At 39.5% G+C, this 12,349-nt stretch overlaps 1 protein-coding gene across 2 annotated transcripts in view; it reads left to right on the top strand.

Annotated features, from left to right (window-relative positions):
* The window catches only part of LOC117292240 (3-phosphoinositide-dependent protein kinase 1-like), a 44,167-nt gene that overhangs the window by 4,418 nt on the left and 27,400 nt on the right, over positions 1–12,349 (top strand). Inside the window, exon 1 of one of the 2 annotated variants that reach the window (XM_033774220.1) lies at positions 6,898–7,348. The exons of the other annotated variant lie outside the window; for it this stretch is intronic. Within the exon in view, the coding sequence (XP_033630111.1) occupies positions 7,148–7,348 (201 nt within the window). The 5' untranslated portion in view covers positions 6,898–7,147. Of the gene's footprint in view, positions 1–6,897; positions 7,349–12,349 lie in introns of those variants that run through there. 2 annotated transcript variants of the gene reach the window in all.

Here is a 12,349-nt window from a genome sequence, read left to right as displayed (position 1 = left end):
CAAAATTTGTGGGTCAAATTGGCCAAAAATCTGACATACATGTAGCATCTTTAATGCATACATGTCCCTTTAATAATGATGGCAATGGCAGTGCCTTACATTAGTATTGGCCTTCAATTACAAATGTATGCCCCTTAATCTGGAAAAACCCACTCTATGCGTAAACATTCTAATGAATAATTTGATTAAAAGTCAAATTCCTCGCTACACATGTTGTATACATACATTACGTAAGTGTAGTTTACCTACAAATTGTTAATGTTGTTGGCAGAGGGCAGACCGAGTTAAATAAAATCGGAAACAATTCATCCACAGTACAAGAATACTAAAGATCAGTTTCTGAAATCAGAGCAGGTGAAACAGCTGTACAATGTACAATATGTACATGGGCCATGCAGGGAGAGAGAGACACAGCTCTACAACCCTACAGTTCTGCATTACATGTGATGTGCATGACTCATGAATGATGACACTTAACATAATTTTGTTTTCCTGAAATATCTGCGGTATTGAAGTGGCGGGGATCATACATGATGGGCAGTCTTCATGTTCGGGCATTATTTATCCTGAATCTTATGGGACGTTCGTGTACACACTACACTGAAAGACTGTAGAATGTTGGTGGAGGAGCATTTTTGCTCCTGATGTCAACACAGTTGTCAAGAGTGGCTGGTTGTAAATGCCAGGTATCTCTGTGCAAAATTTAATGTCTGTATTTGGCGTGATATCTCTGGTTTTATATGGAAGGATGTAGGCCTAATGCAAGTCTAAAGTTCCTCTTTTTTTCTTGTATGGAAACAAAGATGAAGAAATTGTCAATTAGGTCACAATTTCTAAGAAGTATATAAATAGTGTTTGCTCTGGATCAAACTTGTTGAAATGAGGTTTAGGTTTAAGGCACTTTTGGACACTGACTCAGGATAGGATGGATCGGATGGCTGCCACAATTGTTTCCACTTTTCCCTTTACGAGGATGTGTGAGATTTTAATGTACCATCGGCCGTGGCTTTGTTGGGGTGTTGTGGCCGAGTGGTTCAGAGCATCGTTCAAGTTCTAGTGGTTCATTGGGATGTAGGTTCGAATCCTGGTCGTGACACGTCCTTGAGCAAGACACTTTACCATTGCTTCTCTGCAACCAGGCCCAAAATGGGCAGAGATGGTTTATGTGAATGATTCTAGGAGCGTGGTAACTTCCAACACTGGCTGTATGCTCCCCAGAGAGCTTAAGAAATGATTTAAGGCCCACTGACCAGGGGTAACAATGTCAGAAGCGCTTTGAGAGGCCCTTTAGGCTTTGATTAAGTGCTAAAATTTGAATATTGTAATAACTATGTACATGTACAGCCTAGGGACGGCTGAAACATGCTGAACAAAGATGGCTTCCATGCCAGTTTCTTGACAGAGAACTGTGTAAAATCCAGCTTCAAACACCACCATTTTTGTGTCGTTACCTCGCTTAGCAACAATGTATTCAACAAATAAATTGTTCTGATTGATTCTGTTCTGATACTATACCAGGAAGGGGAGATGGGGAATATTTTGGAATTTAGCTGTTGAAATGAACTAAGGGGGAAATATGCAGTTTTTCTGATGAAAGTGCTGTTGAAAAAAAATATTTTGAAAAGTATTTTACAATGTAGATCAATTCAATAAAATATGTCACGATAGTGAAGAGCCATGTCAGGTGGCCCTCTCTGCTAGATTTATGACTGTAACTGAAACAGGTTTAGTAAATGTGGCCTAGTTCTATTTACTGTGTAGTGTGTATGTGTGTGGGGGTGCAGTGTGTGTTTATAATGCTTGTGTAGTCTGGCATTCTTGGCATGTCTAGACTACTGCCTCCTGGTGAGATGGAGGACAGATAAGGTCACCCCTTGGCCCTCCATGCTGAAGTTTGGTGGAGGAGGCCCTCTCTAGACCCATTTGGTTGCAATACAGAATGTACAGTAGTCAAGGATATGTCAAAACGATGACTTCGGCTACAGCTACAGCTAGATCAGTGCGTCTGCCAATGTTAAAGAATAGGCAGATGCGCGTGATCTAGCCGTAGCTGTAGCCGAAGTTTCCATTTCGGACATGACCTTACATTGTACTTCACGGAGGCAACCAAGGTGATTGCTTCCTTGCCCCCTGGTCATTGCCTGCCTTTGTGCCCTTGAAATGCTCCAGTAGAAGTTTACAATTTCTTCTTAGTCGTATAGGGTACCCTTTATCGAGGAGAAAACGCCTCGGTGCCCATGCCCTTCAAACAATGAAGCATACAGGCCTGAAATTGTGTAGTACACAGTGTAATATTGATATTGAAATTATCATCCCCTTGATCAATGCATGGAGGAAGGAAGAGAAGGAGCTCGAACGACCAGCAAAACCTGTCTGGCCAGTGGAAAAAGATAGGGGACCTCCAGCTGGACGGCCGATTAACGAGCGGGATGAAATCTCTTTGTACAGAACGTGCGGTACCGCCGCTCTGCACCGTTTCCTTCGTGTAAAGTTGAATCATTGGAGACAAGAATTGTGCATATACATGTACACGTTTTCATATACCGTTTGTGGTGTTTCACTGAAACATCATGGCATATTTTTACATTTTTTGTGATCTTCCGGTCAATAGCGGTGGTTCAAAATTTTTCTGTATTATATCCATACGACATACGACACCATGGTTGAGTGAAGAACCAAGTGCGCATGCGCAAACTCACATTGGCGTGGTCGCCCATTGTCTGTATAAGGTATGTGGGTGATTATGAGGTGTCGTTAAACGACCGCGGTACCACGGGTTCCACTTTTGAAGTCCATTCGTTCGAGCTCCTTCTCTTCCTTCCTCCATGATCAATGTAACCAGAGACTCCAAGCCAAAGCCGAGAGAAAAAAAGCCACACCTGTTCATGTACAAATGAAGTGAAGCTTTGAAGACAATTGCTTGAGTGTAATGTTATGTACACGCATATTGTACATGATGTACAAAATATATGTCTGCTGCCCCCAAGAGTCTAGTAGTATTCCATTGATTGGTCAACAAAGTAGTCGGGTTACAATTTACCGCATTATCAAATGACTGGGTTGTTTTGGGATGTAAGCCTATAATGTGGAACGCTGTTTTTTCAATTATTGACTGCAAACAAAAAGCTGTTTAAATGTGCATTAATGTTAGGCTGTCATTTGATCCCTAAGATGAGGGGAGGGGGGTACACGTTTGGAAGCCGTTATTGATCCTTTTTTGTGTACTTAACTTTCACTTTCAGGAGTCTATAATTAGAAAAATTAATTGTTGTACAATATACACAGTAGCTACGATGTTAGTTGCGATAACGTAACCCTCCTGCCGATACGCCGTCGGCAGGAGGGTTACATTATCGCAACTACTACGATGTATAATACATAGTGCATCTAAGTATTGCCTGACATAGAACATACATGTACATGTATACTGTACATAGTATTACTGTAGGCCTTCATGCAGTAGACGCGCATGTGTAGCCTACATGTTTGGCCCATAACAACTTAGTGTATACGTACATTTTTATGTAAGCACAAAATTGGGGAGAAATTGTTTATTTTATGGTGTCATATTGCACACTACAATGTACACAGCACTTGCAATTATACTTGTGACGAAGTTTGCTGAATTTGTACCTTTCAAATTTAAGTCAAAACGAATGTAGTATGTGCACTTTAAAGGCGAGGTTTATCTCCATTGTGTAATGATTCAATAATTACAATGCAAACAAAAGTTAATGATCTGACATTTCGACCTTAGAGGAAGTCTTTCGCAAGAAAGTTCAGTTTGGAAGGCCTGACCCCTTCCAAAATGTTTGTGCAAATTTAGGTAAAAAATTACCTATTATAGCCTACAGGTACATGTATCATGTAATTGTACATCACGTAATACAGTACATGTAGCTAGTGTTATGTATTGTTCAGTGCCAGAGTTTTATTGTCTCTGTGTTCTAATAAATAACTAATGTTTGGTAAGCTTCAACGTCAATACTGTAGTAAGTATCCTTTTCGATCTCCTGTGACCTTTTTCATGAAAAGGGGTCAATTTATATTTGGGGACATCTTCACTGTGGTGTTGTGTGGCTTACTGAGAGATATTGTCATGTGGATGAAAGAGCTGGTGTTGGATGTTCGTGTTGACCTTTTGTGTATCACGTCTCTATGGAGGATGTTGGGGGGGGGGGCGGCGGCGACGACTGTCAGACAGGTCCTGTGTTGCATTGTTAGGGTAAGGTTACCCTGTAATCATCACGCCTGATACTTCATGGAGGCAACAAAGGCCCCAGGTTATTGCCTTGGTGCCCTTGAAATGCCCCAGTAGAAATTTACACTTTCCTCGTGTGTAGGGTGCTCTTCACCAGTGAAAAAATGCCTTGGTGCCCTTGCCCTTTCAAAATCAAAGCAGACAGGCCTGTAATTCTTTGGGTTGCCCTTCTTCAAGATGCATTGTCTGACCACTTTATCTCAATGTCTGACACAGCTCAGTTATTGGTAATTTCATTACAATAAACTACATTAGATAAAGGCAACTGTTTATCAACACAATGCACCTAATGTGTCCTATTGTATCATAATGTCATTGCAGAATATTGTCTGTCTTTCAATCTTGTGGTCAGAAATGTTAAAAAGGATCTTTCCATGCAAATGGATGTAGCCAATCTTTGTGCCTAATGGGGAGATGGCAAAATGTCCTCTTTTGTTACAAAGAGAAAGGTTGGAAGCCAGGAAAAGCCATTGAAATCTCCTAAGCTGGGAGAGCATTGTTTAAAATGTCTGGAGGCGTTACTTTGTTCTTGAGTTTATAGGGTGTATAAAATAGTCTGTCAATATATAAAAAATCGAAATTTGGGATGGGTGGGCGGATAAAAAATCACAAAAGATTAACATTTGTAATTGTAATGACTCCGAATCGACGTCTATCGAGGTCTTTTGCGGCAAATCTCCGGATTTCTGAAAACAAGTCTCACCACATCCTCCTAATCTTGGATCACTTTTATGACTTTATAAATTGAGAAGTAAGAAGATTCATTTACTTACTTCAGGCCTGAAGCCTTTTATTACATGTAGGCATCTGAAAGCACACTTACGTATAAATGTGTGCAACGAGGGTGTATTTTCTTTCATAGTTACATGTAGCTTGCAAGTCTCCAAATTTTCTCAGGTTTGCTATTTTATGTATATTTGCATTTTTTGTGACAACACATGTCTTTGACCATTACCAAAGTTCCTAGTGCCTTTGACTATTACAAAAGGTGCCCGTGCCCTTTTTCCCCTTTTTTTTTCAATCGAGCTCAGGCTTGTTTCCAATCACTAAACAAATAAAAATAAAACATAAAAATTGGTAGGCCTATTATTTTTCTAGACATTTTCCAACATTGTACCAGATTTTAAAACAGAAATAAAGCATTCCATTTTCCTTAAAACTTTGTCTTTCCTAATATTACATAGTATGTATTTAAACTAAATATTGTATTTCATCCCTTTGTTTTAAATTGACTCTAACCTCCAATAAAACTTGTTCAAAATACAAAAATAATTAATTAACATTTAATTTATATAAACAGTCCATAGTTTGTTTCATTTGTCTAACCCAAATGAAACGTAAACAAAACTGCCCAATTTACTGGTCCAGCTGTCTACCAAACAGTTGGTCTCTTATGATTTAATGCCTTGGACCCAAATGGCCTTCACTGAATCCAGTATTTAATTTTAATGACAGTGTTTACCTCAGTCAAAGCACTTCTGAGCCACTAGGCTGTTCAAAAGGAAAATTAATAGCATGTACACGTGCATAATTTCCCTGTTTATGGAGGTACTGAACAAGTAATATAGGCCTACATGTACACGATCATCAACATTTAAGTTTATCTGGGGTCATTCGTCTAGTGTTTTACCTAAAAAGATCACTGTTTTTACCTACATTAGGGTCAACAAATTTAATGAACAAAAATATGCAGTTGCCTTTTAATTATTAGTACATATAAAATATGTATAGGAAATTAATCCATTTTGTAGATGAAATTTAACAAATAGGCTAAGAATATGTTTGTTATGCATCAATACAAACAACATATTAGATGATGTACAGTGCATCAATTATACAGTGCATACTACATTAAGTACTTTGTAGGCTTCAGAATCCCCAACATTTTTTTTTAAAATCCTGGCGAGAACACTGCGGAGCTTTTGATTTTGGAGACTTTTGTAAGTTATGCCTTTTCTTTATGCTGTGATTGTGGACCTTGTTGAATTTTTAGATTTATTTCTTCGTTTTTTAAGATTATTTTTAAGCTGCCTGTTTGTTTTTGAGGATTTTTGTTTGGGATACGTCATTGAAGAATTTTTTTCCCTATTGTTTTTAGTCGATGGAAGCACAGGATGTGTAATTTGTGTAGTGTTTTAATTGAATCCATAACAAAACAAAACAAACCAAAATAACCTGGAAAAACATAAACCCTTCGCTAGATTCCGTTGAGTTGATTGATCAGCAGCAAACAACACAATTGTTTTTAATGATTTCAACTGAAAGCCCCTAGGGCTCATTGGACTGCAGAGAAAAGGAGCGAAAAACAAAACAAAACAACAACAGATCGCGCCATCTGTCCCGCATAACAGCATAAATCAAAAACATGCCCAGTATGTGATCTGATGAGGAGCACTGCACCAAGCACTCACTGCATGGATCCTTGACCAATTGCAACAGAACACACATGTTGTGATACCATAAACATGGTGATCAGCAGCTGCTGGCGAACACACACATACACACACGCCTGCCTGCCTCACCGCCACAACCGAGCTTCCCCCACAGGAATAGTGGATCCTCCCAATCAGATTTGTGGGGTACCTTTTGCTGTAAACAAGTTATATTCAGCCTTATGATTTGCACCTAACATGCCTGTCATCTCAAACGGCCTCAGCAACGGAGCTGCATTTTCGACACCGCCGGCCAACGTTTTGTCTTATGTGAACCCAGCAGTAATTAGTAGTAATAACTGGCTTTGATAAGAAACTACTTTGATTAAATAGACAAAGAAAAACAAGTAAACACTTCGACAGGGAGTTTTTCCAGAGACCATAGAGAAAGAATCTAGAGGAGAGGGGGGAAGGAGAAAAAAACGTGAAGGGTTGGAGCAGTTGAGGGCTTCAGATGAGCCCCAGTGGTACCCCGCCAAGTCACGTCGTCGTGGTAGAGCCGGCCCGTGCCAAGCTGGGCTGTACCCTGACCAGCTGTTTGTGTGGTCACTCAGAGGTAAACAACAGTCGGAACAACCACAAAAACAGACTCTCTGGGAGGCTGAACAGGATGCTGACTATAGCATTTAGAAGGTGGACCAGTAAAACAAAGAAGGTAGGCCAAAGCCAAGCGGGCAAACAAATGGAGGTAGAAATAGAACAAAACCAACTGGCCCAATGTAGACGTCAATCCCTTTTGTTTCTAGTTCAATGTTTAATTGTAACCTGCATTGTAAACGGCTAGTTTTTGTAGCGTTGAAGTTTGTTCATCTGATACGAAAAAATGCAGCATCTGTTTCTAATCTAGGCATTACACATGTATGGTGTTGAATCCCAATGATACAGAACAGTTTTTTTTTTACACTGTAAACATGTACTTGTGTTCAAGAGAGGGAGAAAGATTGGAACTCCAAAATATGAATTGTTTGTTGTACATTGTGTACATTTGGAAAATCTTAATTTGGAAATTAAGGTGTTTTTTAAAGGTACATGTTGTTTTTAGGATCCATTTTGAATGTTGATTGAAATCTAAGTACTGTACACATTTTTTTTAAGGCAAAGTCTGGTAGTCTATAGAGAGGATTTGTTTGTTTTAAATTGTCAATAGAAAAATAATAAAATTAATTGATTTACTTTTCAAAGAACCTTTTTAGGGTCCACTTTCCTTCATAAAGCAAGATGAGGCTTTACAAATGTTTAGTAATACATCATGTAATCATTAGATAAGGATGTGAATTGTACATGTATGAGTAAATCCTGCACTGTCATAGTCTGTTGTCAACTGTTTGTTTGCTGGCTACAGAAATAGGTCATTGTGCACTAAAATTGATGTGGACAACTTCTCATGCTCGTGTCTGGCTAAAAATATTTGATCAAATATGGTTAAACTAAATGTTATATTTCAGGGAACGGTTTTGTCCATTAATTTTGCGAAATTATTTGCAGAAATATTTAGACTGAGCATGTTTTTCAATGCAATTTTTCAATGGAAGCTCTTTGCAAAATGAAAAATAACCTTGTCTCTTCAAAGATAAAATCCCCGGCCTGGGATGGGTATTTCTTCTTCTTGGGACCGGACAAGAGCATCTTTCATTTAAAATACAGATTATACAGAAAGGAACGGTTTTAAGATTCCATTTGGTCATGATGTTGGCTTACTAGACAAGGCCCACCTTCGTTTTAAATACAGATTTTACAATAAGAAAGCATGTTTAAGGTTCAGTGGACATGATACAGTACATGTAGTTGCCTAGACATGGGCCTCATAGGTCACAGCCTCTACCTTCAGGTGATAACAAATAATTTGCTCTGCTTTTCTAAAAGATATATTGAAAATCAGCTTCAATCTGAAAGCTCTACTTAATATTCCAGTTCATACTAGTACCATGGAGGAAGAAAATGCTAGTACCAAATCGTTCTTATAGAAATACTTCTTAAATACAGTAATAGTCCGGGGGTCAGTTTCCAAAAGAGCTGAGAATCTCTGTGTATCAATCTTTATTGCTAAGCAAAGTACAATTTAGATGAGTTGCAATAGACGCCATATTTACGGGCAAATTGCATTTTGGCTTGAGGATGTGTCAAGCGTCTAGTTTCTTAACGCGGTCTCGCTGTTTACTAACCAATCATGCAACACGTTTTGTGAAATTTGCAAAACGCATGGCTGTGTGTTCCAAATTGCCCGTAAAGATGGCCGGTTTACGTCATGTGGGAACTATCTGTAGTCACAATACAATCATCACTATGGCAATACGGGAACAATCAAACACTTTTGATCTTTGGCTGTGCTCCCTGTTCATAATGGGTTGATGTTGTAGCCGTGTCCTTTGCAATTCAGCTCTTTGCTGCGAGTAATGATGATTAGCCCCCCAAATTATTAATATAAAAAACTCATCTTTAAAGATGAATCTGATGTAGGCCCGATACTTCACAGGGGGCAAGCAAAGACAGCAATAGCCTCCATGCCACTGGCTGTTGCCTTGGTGCCCCTTAAACTATTCCAGTACAAGGTTAGGCTACATTCCCTCACTGATGAGGTGTCATTTTACGAAGGTAAACTGCCCTGCCCTTAATTAAAAATAAAATAGCCAGTCAAGGAAATTCAATTTCAAGACCCCCAACAGATGACCAGTGGCGTATTTTGATTGCCACAATCTAAACCAACCCAGTGAACATTCACTCAAACAGAATTTTTAGCAAAAGATGTTTTTTCACAGGTGATCTGATTTGTGCAGTATGGTGTGTTTATTTTTAAAACCAAAGGATGGGACTTCATGCACAGTTTTATTCCAAAGTATTGATAGACATTTATAACATGTAATTTTTCACTTATGAATGTACAGACCAACACATTGTACAAGGAACATGTTTTAAGGAATCTACGTGTACAGTATGTAATAAAATAAAAATAAATCTCCTGTGAATTATCCATCTTATGAGCGAGTGTCACACCTACATCGTATGTAAATCGGTTAACAACAGGAACAAACAGTTGTCATTTCCGTTTAGCTTGCAAAGAAGGCACGTACACACAATTTCGTTGAAAAACCGTAAATAATATTTAAATCCCCTCTGACGTTTTTTTTTTTTCCCCCGTGAATCCCCCTCAACCCGAAAACAACAACAATACAACAACCAAGCCAATTTAATTGTAGTCTCATCCATAGGTTAAATGCCAAACTAATTAAATCCCCCCAGCCCCGCTAATTCTAATTCCAGCGCTGGACAGACGGACAGCAGCGTGTTGGTTTTCAGTGATACACAATCCAGAAGCCTTGGGACACACCATAGTCTTATATTGCAAGCACGGTTAAACGAATGTAATTGCAGCATGTCAATAATAAGCTCAAACGCTGGATTGCTGGATATCTACATGGTGAGGAGACACGAGGGCAGCCGGGGGAAACAAGGGGGGGGGGGGGGGACACACGGGAGGTCCTTGCGCAAGCTTGTTTTTGTCATCGAGTGCCGTGAATTTGTTGTTGTTGTTGTTGAAGATGATAGCCAATCGTGTTTTTGCTCATTGTCGTCTTCATATTTGTGCATCGCTGAAATAATTTTAGCGCAGAGTTTGAGACTGCGGGGCGTGGGTGTTCTGACACGAACTGTACTGGTACGTCACGGTCTTGTTCCAACTCACTGTTACGGAATCTATTACCGAATTTGCAGACTTTTTTGGAATGAAAGGATGTCTGCGACTTGGTAAAACAATGCAAGGGAGAAGTGATTGATTTTAAATGATTAGTTGTCATAAATAACTCAAAAAGTGTTTGTTTTTGCTGGTTACATGCAGTCTCACCATTTGGATCTATTTACTATTTCTTTTTGTCAGTCATTTTACACAAAATTAGCATTATTGATGAAAACCCACAATTGTATGATATGGTTCATTATCTAGACAATTAATTAAGTACTTTTGTTGCAAATTCTACAAAAATACAAACTTTACATGTTAGACTTATTGTAATGTCAGCGTTGAATTTTACCACACAGCGCCTGCGGCAAACAATATGGCGCAATGCATCTTGGGAATACAAATATTAGTTGTGACTATTTGAGGCGTGATTAGTTGAGTCCCTAGTCGCCCAGGCCTAGATGTACAGACAAGGAAAATGGTTTAAAGTCGTTTTGTTTGGTAAAGCGATGTGTCACAGCCCTAAGGTATGGCGTTTCTCTTGGGGTATGGGCTGTTCTTTGTCTAGTGGTGACCATCAACAATTATTTCTGACGACACTCTACATGGTGGTTTTGCAAAACTGTTTTTTTTTTTTAAGTAGTATGAAATTGGACCCAGGTTTTGCCATATTTAAAATGGGGAGGGTTGGGTGGGTTGGACTTTGGGGCGGGGGGGGGTTGGCAAGGATTGGCTTTGAGGCAGTCGGCACGATAGAAATGTGGCTGACCACTGTTGAAAAACAGGATCATATTATTGAGAAGTAACAAATTTGCTTCAATTAGAGCTCTGCACAAATAGCTAAGTAGTCATTTCCCTGATTCCAAATACACCTGCCGTCACATGAAAACAAGAAAACAATGAAGTCAGCTCTTCTTCCACTGCTTCATCATTGATGAAGTGCCCCGCGATGCTGTCGTTACCTAATTCCATGTACATGTACTTCACCTCTGTGCTGTAAACACTTCCAGAGAAATACTCTCTTTAATCGGGCGGCTGTTCAACATGTGTAGGCCACATGGAGGTTGGTCATCCTGTGTGCAGTGTACAGACACTGTGCACATAAAGGCCTTGAATTTCATTCTCAGGCCAGATACAGGCAACAAAGGCGATTGCCTCCATGCCCCCTGGTCATTGCCTTGATGCCCTTGAAATGCTACAGTAGAAATTTACAATCAATTTCCTCATAGGGCGCTCTTTACCAAGGAGAAAATGCCTTGGTGCCCTTGCCCTTTCCCTGGTCATCGCCTTGGTGCTCTTGAAATGCTACAGTAGAAATTTACAATCAATTTCCTCATAGGGCGCTCTTTACCAAGGAGAAAATGCCTTGGTGTCCTTGCCCTTTCCCTGGTCATCGCCTTGGTGCTCTTGAAATGCTACAGTAGAAATTTACAATCAATTTCCTCATAGGGTGCTCTTTACCAAGGAGAAAATGCCTTGGTGTCCTTGCCCTTTCTAAAACAAAGCATAGTGTACAGGCCTGCATGATTCTTCAAAGGACACAGCTAAGGGGCACCTCTATGACTGAGGGCAATGTACATTTGTATGGGAACTTTGCAAAGGGCACCACAGCAAAATCACTGGGCACCACCGCATTTGCTGGGGGTTGATTCAAGGCCTTTGTGCATTTATAACATGAAACAGTCTAGCAAAGAATATGACTTAAATTTTGGGTAGAAAACATTTTTTTTCGTTTGAGTTGACCCTTGGTCTGGTAGATCACATCAAGGTTTCATGCTTTTGTCCATTTCTGTAGAGGATCAGACAGGTGTACATATTGTACTAAAATAAAAAATAGAAATAGATTTATTTGGAACTCAAAGTAGTATTACTTCTGTAAATCCATCTTAATTGGGAAAGCTTGTCGAACCTGCTTATTTTAGCAAGGGCAAAATTCGGTTATGCAAAATAAATTGTATTGAATGCACGCAAATCAAACTAGTG

The sequence above is a fragment of the Asterias rubens genome, chromosome 7 (genome assembly GCF_902459465.1).
Source record: "Asterias rubens chromosome 7, eAstRub1.3, whole genome shotgun sequence".
Taxonomy (NCBI): domain Eukaryota; kingdom Metazoa; phylum Echinodermata; class Asteroidea; order Forcipulatida; family Asteriidae; genus Asterias; species Asterias rubens.
The sequence above is the reverse complement of the archived record's forward strand: the minus strand, read 5'-3'. Positions and strand labels throughout refer to the sequence as shown.